The sequence below is a fragment of the Schistocerca cancellata genome, chromosome 5, assembly GCF_023864275.1.
Source record: "Schistocerca cancellata isolate TAMUIC-IGC-003103 chromosome 5, iqSchCanc2.1, whole genome shotgun sequence".
Classification (NCBI taxonomy): domain Eukaryota; kingdom Metazoa; phylum Arthropoda; class Insecta; order Orthoptera; family Acrididae; genus Schistocerca; species Schistocerca cancellata.
The window spans coordinates 393,487,244-393,499,613 of NC_064630.1; the positions used below are offsets into that span (position 1 = coordinate 393,487,244).

At 37.8% G+C, this 12,370-nt stretch overlaps 1 protein-coding gene across 1 annotated transcript in view; it reads right to left on the reverse strand.

The window, feature by feature from the left end:
• Positions 1–5,159: 5,159 nt before the first annotated feature.
• Positions 5,160–12,370, reverse strand: part of LOC126187896 (glycine cleavage system H protein, mitochondrial) — a 59,879-nt gene continuing 52,668 nt past the window's right edge. Inside the window, exon 5 of the mRNA XM_049929247.1 lies at positions 5,160–5,503. Coding sequence (XP_049785204.1) covers positions 5,406–5,503 — 98 coding nt within the window. The 3' untranslated portion in view covers positions 5,160–5,405. The remainder of the gene's footprint in view (positions 5,504–12,370) is intronic.

Sequence of the window (12,370 nt, forward strand, 5' to 3'; positions counted from 1 at the left end):
ATCTTCAAGCATATACCATTTAAGTTCTTTCAGCATCTTCATGACACTTCGAAGGACCAGACAAACCTGTGATCATTTGTGTTGCCCTTCTTTGTATACATTCACTTACTCCTATTTGGAGTAGGATAGGTCGCAAGAGTATTCTGTATACAATGTTCCTGTTTCCCTAGTATTCTACCAACATAATGAAGTCTGCAACCTGTGTAGTGGGACGAAATTGAAGCGTCACCCATCCACCAGTGTCAGCCCAGTTTGCAGGTGAATATAAGTTTAATTTAGTTTTTGTTTATGTATTTTTGTAATTATTCCACGAGAAGGCATATCTGTTGGGCAGCAGCTGAACGCTGCAAACCCCGACAACCCTTTTTCTCCCTAAACAGGCCCAGTTCGTCAGCTGCGGGACGTTCCTCCGGCTGGTATTAGAGGTGTTGCTGAGGGCTTCGCCTGTCCACGGTGGTGCCGGGCATGGTTGCAGTCAGTGACGTCTCCGGTGTTCGACTCAGCGTCCTGTCGGTTGCGGAAGCATGGTCGCAGCATCTCAGCGGCTGCATCGACGGCTGTTACTTCTGCAGCCCATAGCAGCACACTGATCACCGAGAACTATAAACTACAATATTAGTGTCCAGTGAGTTTGTTTCAAGTTGGAAGTGGAGTGTTGTACATAGGGAGTGTGCTTTTACAGGATTGTTGATTACAAGTCTGCGTGTGTAACTAGTTAATATCTTACAATAATGTCAGGAAGTGAAATGTCAGACGAAGAGCAATCTATGTCCGATAGGAGCATGAGATCCCTTTTTAGGGCGACTGCTAAATTAAAACAATCTAACGAAGAATCCATTGCTAGATTAAAAGAGGAACTAAAACAGGAATTAAAACAGTCTAACGAAGAATCTACTGCTAGATTAAACCAGTCTAACGAAGAATCTACTGCTAGATTAAACCAGTCTAATGAAGAATCTACTGCTAGATTAAAAGAGGAATTAAAACATCTAACGAAGAATCTACTGCTAGATTAAAAGAGGAACTGAAAGAGGAATTAAAACAGTCTAACGAAGAATCTAGGCTAGATTAAAAGAGGAACTTAAAGGGGAGCTAACAAAATCGACAGACAGGTTACAGGAACATCTTAATGAAACCAGTCGAGAATTAAGTGATAAAATAGAGGCTTCTAATGTTGAAATGCAGAAAAAACTAGTAGGACTTAGTAATAAGATTGCGGATAGAAGAACATATCCAGGAATCGCGTGAGGAAAAAGCTCGTATGTGAAATGATATTACTGACTTAACCAAGAGACTAGATAATGTCAATGTCTTAGTTGTAAATGAAATAGAGAAAAATAACGATAAGTTACGGGATGAATTTTCTATGCAAACAGAAACTGTTCGTAGAGAATTATTAGAATCTATTAAAGAGGTTTCTACCAAACCTGTAGAGATTTCTTCAATAGATAATGTAGAATTAGAGATACTAACTCATCGAGTAGAAAAAGATCATACTGAAATAGAAAACATGAAATATTTAATTACCGAAATACACGGTAACCTTGAGACTTCCAAAGATAATAACACTGATGAAGGTACAGAGCGTTCACATCGTGAACACAGTGAAGAATCGATATTAGCTAATCGTGTGTCCAATACAGAAATGCGAATACAGGAAATTACTAAACGGTTATCGGAATTAGATAATAATGAAAACATTTCAAGTAGTAGAAGCAATAAAGTAATCAGAGACAACAGTCGCATCGAGTTTGCTAGCTCCGACGACAACAATACGAATAAAGAAATCACGGCAAGCCAATCCGATGCAACTCCGTCTCTGCAATCTAAACTAAATCCAACTATGTTGTCTCTCGCAGAATGTTGGGATGATATAATGACAAATTCAAATGTAGCAAGTCGATTTCCTGTATTCAAACCAGGAGGCGAAGTTCACCCTATAATCTTTATAAAAGCTTTTGAAACTTCATTATCTCCTAAATGGAGTAATGAGAAACGGATTCAATTTGTAATAGGACATTTAGAAGCAGAAGCTGCGGAATGGGATGATTTCGTTACACAGTTTAAACAAAATTATTGGTCAAGAGGAAAACAACAACGCTTAAATTTAGAGTTGTTAGACCCTCCTCCATATTCTAAACGGTGGAGAGGTTACAGGAATTATTTCGAATGGCATTTAAACCGTGCTAAATTAATTGGAGAACCAATGATTGAAAGTCATCTAACACGAGTCCTAATTAGTGGATTACCGTATTATGTAAAGGAAAGAAAAATGTTATTCTACGAATTATCCAACCGAACGAGCAAAGGTGATCGTGTATTAGTACGATCTCATGCTGAAAGTTCGAAGATCAATAAGTAATATAGAAAATTCTTCTTTATCTTTGAAGGTCCATATGTTGTACATAAGATTGTACATCCCAAAGCGTTACTTCTTATGGAACCTTCATCAGGTGTAATTAAAGGATTATATAGTGTTGATCAAATGAAACCCTTCATTCCTAAATAAGTTAATATTTAGTATATGTTACATACGGAAGAGCGTTCATAGTTTATTCATGTGAAGTTTTCGTGATAGTTACGTGTTATTTTAAAGAAATAACAGAAAGTTTAAACAAGTGTTCTACAATAATCCACTGGTACTTCAAAAAGAGAAAGATAACCAAAGGGGGGATTTATATGGAAGAAATTTTGCTATTAGGTCAAAAGGAATTTTGTATATTTTAAATTTACTCGGATAGTAGGAACCAAAGGGGATGGTTAATAATTTTAGGGACCGTGGGCGTCCAGAGCTATATGGCTCACAAGAACATAGCAGAGTGCCTTTAATAGAGGTTTGTAATAGTGTTAATATAGGACACACCAAACGGGGCTCTCTCGCTTGTTTCTCCTAAATAAATTGCCATTACCCAACAAGGTGTCCGAAGGTAAAGAAAGCCGTGCCGAGATTCTAAAGAAAATTTTGCTTGATTTCTTCTTGACCTCAGGCATAAATAAGGCATTAGGGAAAAGAATGACGTAAAGTAAATAGTACTATTAGTTATTGTGAGAAACTTATTAGTAATATACATTTTTGGAAAGAATAACTCTAGTAAATGAATAAAACAAACTAATTTATCACAATTTGAACGCTCTGTCCTAATGTACCAACGTTAAAGAACATACAAAATTAGTATTTACTAGCAACTATTAAACGAAAAGGAGTAATCTCCATATATTCGGTTATGAATTACCATAATAGCACAATTAAGAGTAAATGACAAATAGTCACAACAATATCGCAGTAAAAGGATTAAATCTATCTAAGAACAAGGACTCTAGATTACGTAAAATGTGAGGAAAATGTATTAACAGTTAAATATGGTATATAGAAAAAGTTTTATTTTCGGTTAAAACCTAACAAACTGAGCTTGTGGGTGGGGTATGTAGTGGGACGAAATTGAAGCGTCACCCATCCACCAGTGTCAGCCCAGTTTGCAGGTGAATATAAGTTTAATTTAGTTTTTGTTTATGTATTTTTGTAATATTTTGTAATGGTTGTGAATTGCCTAAAGTTTTGTATCTTTTTTTGTGTTTCATGTACGGAGAGGGCAGCGCAACGAACGGAGACAGCATCTTCGCTGCCGCGACCAGAGAGAAAATTGCTGGCCACTATACGTCGCAGGTCGACAGCCAAAGAGCAACAGAAGATCCTGGAACCGAGTTGTTGCGTCATGCTTCTAAAAATTGATAAATAAAAATATGTAATGATACAATGATATCATAGGAAGTTTAATCTTATTGAAAAGTTAGTTTTGTCTCATCAAGGCTCAGGTTCACGTCTGCATGTAGGAAGATAATAAACTGGTGGATGCTATTAAAGTTGAAATACGTGTTCTGAGGATTTATTTATGAAGAATTATGTGAATGAATTAATACTGTATTTGACGAGATTATTGAATTTTGACAGTGTTCATCGCGACTTTGAATCTCAAAGTTTACTTAATGTGATTCCAATATCGATTAAATCAAGATAAAGTGTATCAATATAATTTCTGAGGAGAAACAAACGACGTCAAAAATTGAAGAAGTTCACGCAAACCAATTGGCCCGAGTGACGTAATTCTGTGCATACGACTCAAATGATGTTTTACAGTTTCGTTCAAGAACCATTCTGAGACAATTTAAAAAGAATATAAATAATTTTGGAGTGGGTTGTAACTGACGTAGGTGACGAAGTCTGCACATGGTCATATGTCGAACGAATCATTTATAAGAAACTTACGTCGTTACACTACACCCGCTTTACCTGTAACTGACACTATTCAATCTCATATCCCTACATATTGTTACACTTAAGTATTTGTATGGTTTGACAGATTCCAACCGGGACTCACTGACACTGTAGTCACAGGATACCCTTTTTTTCCTCTTGTTGTGCACAATTACACATTTCTGAACATTTAAAGTCAATTACCAGTCCTTGCATCGCTCTGAAATCTTATGATCTGACTGAATATTTTTGCAGTTTCTTTCAGATTGTATTCCATTATAGATAACTGCATCATTGCAGAAAGTCTGACATTACTATTGTCTGCAAAATTATTAATATAAAAAAATCAGTGCAAGAGACCAAACACACTTCCCTGGAGCACACCCAAAATTACATCTACACCTATTAATGAATCTCCATCGAAGATTACTTGCTGCATCCTCTGTATTAAGAAATTCTCAATCCAGCCACAGATTTCACTTGATACCCCATATGATTGTAGTTTTGACAAGTGTAGATGTGGTACTGAACTAACTTTGTAGAAATTGAGAAATACTGAATATACCTGTCTGCCTTATCCCACTGATTCCAGCGTGTCCTATGACAAAAGCACATTAGATTTCAGCATCTCAAAAACATGGTTGTCTTTAGCTGAATGCTCCAACTTACTAATCGGCTTCTACGAGCATTTATTTCAGTTTGAAATGCTCTGACAAACTGGCTATCATAGGGCAAACAAACAGATCAAGGCTCATGGTCATGAAAGTCCCAGTGTGCAGTAAACTTCTGGAAGATGGTCTCACTGTTGTCATCGTCTTACACATACTTCTTATGACGGTCTTTACATACAATACTGATAGAACCATTAGCCATAGTTAATGACAAAAGTAATGATAAAAATAAAATGTAGATGCTACAGAGAAGCCTTTAATTGCAATAAATATGAAAACTCATTTTGTGCAGCTTCATTTCCTCCTCAACATGACAAACATATTACACATCGTAACAGAAAGTGCTGTTTCAAAAATGTGTAGTCATTTCAAAACATGCGTTATACATATAAAAAGCCATGTAATAAAATGATGTTCTTTCAATAACAATTATGCATGATCCAGAACATTGTGAATATTCCGTAACAACCAAATATCCCAGCCTAATTTTCTTCTGACTTTAAGAACTCTTTATAATCTGCCTCAGTCATCAGCTTCTCTAGTTCCTCTGGTTTTGTAACCTCTACTTTGAACAGCCAACCTAGAACAGACAACAGATCTTGACTGGTACCTTCACTGCAGGTAAATATAAAATATAATTAAACATCAACTATGCAATTTCCAACTGTCAATACAGATTTCTTAGAAGTACTGTATCAATAATAAACCATATTTGTTTCTATGGATACAGAGATCTCGTTGCACGCACTGGAAGATTAATCCAAAGGATTTAGAAACCCATCTTTTGCTATCTGTTGTTGGACTTCCCTCTGTGCTATTTCTGCAGTGAAGAAAATCACAGTCAGTAACCAAAAATCATCATGGCAACAAACTGAGAGGTAAATTGAATAAAACCATACAATAATGTTAGACTCTGTCAAACTTCCCACTCACACAAACTCACCCAAGAACCTAAAAAGAAGAAATGGTATAAAATATACATACAAGCAAATTAACACAATTGAGATTGATATATAAAGATAGTGAGGCAATAACTATAAAAAAGAATCACTTGGTTTCCTTAAAACAGGTCACGTTAGTAGACAGCTTTACAGCTACTCCCTACATGAGCTTTACTGAGAGAAAGCCAAGAAAGCTGTAACCACATAGGTCCTGTTAGCTAAGAAAGACTCCATGCATCACATGGTAATATCCTTTACACAAGATAGTTGAGAAAATCATATCCTGTTTAAGTACCTGTGAAGGGGTTGCTCATTTTGCTTTCGCTGAATACAAATGACTGTCTCTTACAACCATTCATTCACCTGTCACCAGTATTCTGTTAGAGAGAGAGAGAGAGAGAGAGAGAGAGAGAGAGAGAGAGAGAGAGAGAGAGAGAGAGAGAGATGGATCATACCACACAGGAAGGCAACAATGTATGGAAGCGAGTATCATGCAAGTTTCCTCTACAGCCACATCCATTATTTAGTTGACTTTGTATGTGTACTGTTGAATAATACCACCTCCTCTGCTTTAGTGCCTTTGCAAGCAGAGAAGGGAATCTTAAATATTGTGAACTTGTTTCTCTATTGCATGAATTTGTGCAACAGCTTGAAGGGCACGTGGGAAATCAGAGCACATCTAAAATGCTTTGGAGCTATTAAGATTAAAGCAATAAATTTCTCTGTAAAGCTGACAATGATCTTGCAGACACACAAATTTCATAACTAACAAGATGAATTGTGAATGACCCTTCTGTCAAGGTTGCTCCTCAACTTTGTACAAATAACAGTCATGTCTCAAGACTTCCATTTAATGTCATTCTCAACCTTGTTTCTACAGTTTTCAGTAAGCACAGCTTTCCATTCTATTTCTGTCCTCTGTATTCACTCATTTAAATGACAAATATAGGGCAATATTTGTATACTTGCATTAAAAAAATAAATAAAAAAAAACTTTTGGGACATGTATGGTGAATAGCGTGGCAGCATACAACCCTTGAGGATGGATGACTCTGTCAACACAAGCTGTGTATATATCTACTACTTGCAGTGGTGCAATACATTTTTTTGTATATCACACATAAGACAGTGAACAACTACTGTAAAACTTTTTGCCAAGAAACCTGGTGAATCTTGTCAATTTCTTGAAGCCTAACCATCGTTTTTTCCATAGTCCTCTTTCATAAAAAAAAGCAACAACATGTTTAACAATTTCAAACCAAGAAAGCTTACAAGGAGAAGCCAGATCATCTCATTCATTGATTTCAATGATCTACTAGTCTAGGACCACTCCTGTGAAATGGCTGAAGTCATTACACTAATTTACTACTGTTTCCAAAAAATCTAGGTCAAAAGCCACGACACAGAATCTGTTTTGGATCATATGGTACAGTTAGAACACTCAAAAATAAGGAAATTTTATTTATACATATAATGCCTGCAATATAACTCTTAAATTTAAGACAGTGATTTCTATTAACTGTAGAGTACTGTCCTTGCTAACTGAAATGGTCGAAAAGAGGTGTGCGTTATGCATTGACATTATGGGCAACTTACTTGCACACATTTGACTTACACTTCTTACAACAATTTCTTTTTTTTTTTACATGAAGACCTACAGTCATTATTAGTCAGTCCCAATACTTCCCACAAATTTATCATACGTGTGGCATGCATCAAAATTAACTGTCTAGAGAAGTATCTTCATAAATATACTAAGTTTGCTTTTCATCAGGTACTGAAGGTGCAGTACATTTCCCTGCTATCACTGCCTCTATTGTGAATATCAGTGCATCACACTTAAGGTTTACTACGATGAAGAAAATAAATGAGTCTTTGAAAAACAAAGTGAGAGATTACAGCAATAATTGTATTACAATTATGGTCACTTTTACATCTTATTGTTCCATAAACAAGGATAACATTTTGTGAGGGGAAAAAAAAACACATGGAAAAAAAATCTCACAGTAAATCGGTACTGAAATTAACCTTTTGTGCTTACTCATAATGAAATTTTATTTAAAGTAACAATTTTGTGAGGGCATTCATTCTCTTTCGAACAAGAAAAAAAAAGAGTGTAATTCAAGCCCATGTGCACAGAAACAGATATGGATGCATGCCCTACGCAACATGGCCACTGTTCCAGATAACACAAGAATTCCTCAAGTACATGTGTAATGCACTGAAGTCACTAATTCTTCAACTTTTCAGGAACTATAAGGATGTGAGCCTGATATGTATGTGTAACATTCCGTTATCTCTGTGTGTTCTAACAACTTCACCTGGTCTGGAATAGATCCAACATCACCACCTTCGACACAAATTTTTCACACACAGAGTACTCCATACTTATGACTTTAGAATGAACCATAGTTTTGTAGTAAATAATTGTTTAGTGACTGGTCACTGAACTTTTTCAGGAATTAAATTATTGATGTACATATTTGATAAGCTTACTCCTGATATGGTTGAATCAAAAACTTTCCAATTGTTGGCTTAGTTAAACTAAGAAAAAAATGCATAATTTTTGAAATGAAAATCATGCAGTAAGCTCCATTTTCTTTATTATCAAAATACTTTTTAAGGGACTTGAGACCACATGACACCATGAAAATGATATACCAAAAATAAACTTTTTTATACTTACGACCTCCACGAATATCCTTTGTCCAGAACTGACATGGTGCAATGTATTTGGGAAACACTGCATTATTTTGAGAACAGAAAACAAAATGCATCTCTTATTTTTGATGAATGCATTGTCCCTCACTATCCATAACAGTATTGAGCCTGAGGGACAAAGGAGCTAAAAATATGCTGACCTGAACTAATGCTCTCCCACGTGGTACGACTCGTTTCCAAAGTCTCGTGTACATTCATGATGCAGCCCCCAATCTGAAATCAACTATTCCCGAACACGACTGATTGGGTGTATATCTGGAGACATTATGGGCTATTCCAATACGAATACCTCTGGGTGCCAGTTCAGCCAATTTTAGATACTGTTTCTGTGCACACACTACTGCTCTTGTGCACAAAGTCAATGACAGGCATCATTTCTGCCAGATAAAGAGATTGAATAGATGGTAGCATACATGTTTTCTAAAACAGGTGTGCACACTAGATGGGACTCTGACCAAGTCTCTCACTCCAACTGCTGTTATCCAAACACAGCCAAGCTCATGTTTCCATTTTGTGCTGTGGCAACAACATGATTTAAAGAGTGGTGAGTAGTTTTGGGTCTTCACAGAAACAAGTCTTCCAGTCTTGACTGGCATGTCCAAGCATCATGTGGTTGAGTGGCCACCCCTCATTACAGATGTCTAACATCATAGGTTGGGCAGACTGATAAAACAGGACAGCCAGCAAAATGTGGTGGAAGTAACATCACACTTTCATTCTGGCGAGAGTACACGTCAGTCTGAATGCACAGTGCACCACACTCCTAACAATGGAGTTCCAAAGCTGATGCCCCATGCATATGCCAATTTTAAAACTGCACCAGCAGCTACTGAAATGGGCATATGACCATCGGCACTGGATGTTGGTGCAAAGGCAGAGCACTGCATGGTCTGATGAATCGTGATACATTCTTCTTTTTGCTGACTGGAGGGTGTGAATCTGTCCTCTTTCAGGGGACAGCTCCTTGACACAAGATGGCGGTGGCTCCATTATGCTCTGGAAAACATTCATGTCGACATCCATGGATTCAGTGGAGATCCTGCAAGGCACCACTATGGCCAAGGGGTATCATACACTGGTTGCAGACCATGTACACCCCTTAAATAACGATCATGTTTCCTGAAGGCAGTGACATTTTTCAACAAGATAATGTGCCATGTCACAAGGCCAAGAGTGTGATGGAGCAGTTTGAGGTGATGTGCTGGCCCTCCATTTTGCCAAATCTGAACTCAATCTAACACTTCTGGGATGTGACAATGTGGGGTAAAAGAGCTCATAGTCCCTTCTCCAGAATGTAAGGGAACTATGTGACTGTGTGTGTGTGTGTGTGTGTGTGTGTGTGTGTGTGTGTGTGTGTGTGTGTGTGTGTGTGTGTGGCGGCAACTCCCTCCAGCGACCTACCCTGTCCTCCTTCCTTCGACACCATGAGGTATCACTGTTATCCATGCCAAAGATGGACATACCAGCTATTAGGTAAGTGGTCACAATGTTCTGGCTGATCAGTGTAAGTTTGTATGGGATCATAAAACTTGTTTTGTTTTGTATCTCTTGGTGTGTACTGGAGTTTAAGATTCCGCAACAGCAGAATCTCAAGCAAAGGGTGTCACTAGTTGGTGGCAATTCAAGCATTGGTTAAAGAAATGGCGCAACTGAAAGCAGAAAATGCTGACTTGCATAATAGGCTTGCAGCTATGGAGGAAGAACTGGAATTAGCCGAGCAATCTACTCCTTCTATTAGATACCACCCTTCTCTGGAAAGTTGACTGACAATGTAATGTCTTTTTTGGATTACCTACAGTTAGCAGCTAATATTAGGGGATGGTCACAGGATCAGTTATTACAGTTGACAAAGTTATAGTTAGTAGGGGAATCCAAAATATATGTCAGATGTACAGAGGGACTAAGAGACGCATGGACATTTGATGAAATTGAAAAAAAGACTGTTGAAAAATTGCAAAAATCAAAACAGCATGATTTTTTTGCGAGGAGTTGGTTAGTATTTCAAAAAAGCATAATGAGTTGGTAGAGAATTTTGTAGACAGAATAAAGAAAGTGAACGTACAGATGTACGAATTAGGGGAGTGACAAGGCGAATTGTCATACTCCATGAAGCAGAGCAGAGTGGGACATATTTTTGAGGGGCTTGTTGCCTGATGTGTGTAGAAGGATGAGAGCAGGTACGCCAAAGGATTTATACTCTACACTCAAATTTGCCAGTTTGAAGAAACTGATTTAACAGGAATACGGAATTACAGAGGAGTATTTTCCACTGACGTGAGGTGTTACAGATGTAGGAGGAAAGGTCAATGTCACTAACCTCAGTCTAGTAGATGTGTGGTTGGACAACACCAATGTTGTTGTAGAAATGGTAAGGGAAAACACACCTTGAGTAACCAGGTGTTAAACGTAAATTGACACCTCAGGCCAGCAACATGCAGTTCCTGATAAATTTCAATGCAGCGAATGTGAATGCAGAGGTGGAAGGTAGTACAGTGGTAGAAAGTACAAGTTTTTGCTACACACAGGGGCACATGTCGGTGGCAAGTATGGAAGTCGTGGGCCAGAGGCGATTAAGCCCTCTGTGGTATAATTTATGTGGAGTTGGAAATGGTGATGTGAAATCTTTGGGTTCAGCAATGAAAGATTTTCAGGTGGGGATACAGCATTTTAGGAAATGTGTAGACATTATACCCCAAGTCAGTGATGGTTATGGTACGATCTCAGGATTAGACTGTGACAACACAGCGTGCCAAAACTGACCTTTGGCGACATGTAGTTGAACTTAGGGGGACAAAGTTCCAGCTAGGGGGACTGTCGCTAGTTAAGCAGAAACTGCGAAGTGCACCAATCTTAAGGGGGCGAACTACTTAAACCGCAGTCAACAGCACCAAGGATTAATTTGCACATTACTATGCCGCAAGATACTGAGAAGTTGGCCTGAGTAAATGCACTGTCCTTGGTATAACCACTGGCAGAAAATGATATATTAGACTCATCACATTGCTTAATAAGGAGAAGCTTAGTACACATATGTATGAGAGGAACCGGAAGGCAGTGCCCATGATTTTGAATAATATTGGTGCCGATGGAGTAAAGCTCACCAAGGGAATGTACGTAGATAGCTTGAAAGTCTTGGATGATATGGATATGGACTGTCAGTGGGCACCAGAGTAATGTGAAAACCACCAATAAAACTGTATTGTGTAGGAAGTTAGAGCATCTTAGAGGTATGGATTGATTGGAAATGGAGAATTATTGTTTGAATTTGAAGATATGTTTTTTCTTCAAGCGCCTTTAAAAAAAGAGGGTACAGCACTAGTCCATGGACTGTACCTGCCATAGTTGCATTCAAAAAAGTCCCTGGATGGGAGCAAAATGTATAGATTCTGTTGGGACTACAGACATGTTAACAGCATAACCTAACTGATGTATATCCAAACCCAAACATTACTGAAACTATTGACAATTTGGGGCATTGTAGGTACTTTTCTACCATTAGATAGAGGTACACACAGAGAACCATCCAAAAACAGCATTCTCAATTCCCTGGGGCCATTTTCAGTATTGCAGAATGCTGTTTGGGTTGAAAAATGCTCCAGCAGTATTTTAGCATTTGGTGGATGGAATGCTGAGGGAGCTGAAACCTCACTAGTGCATGGTGAACCTGTGTTGTGTAATCATTTTTGCAAAGGACATGGCAGAGCGTAAGTAAGAGCCTTTTAGAAGATTTTGAGCAGTGAATTTAACATTACAACACAGAAAAATGTTGCTCTGCATTAGAAGTT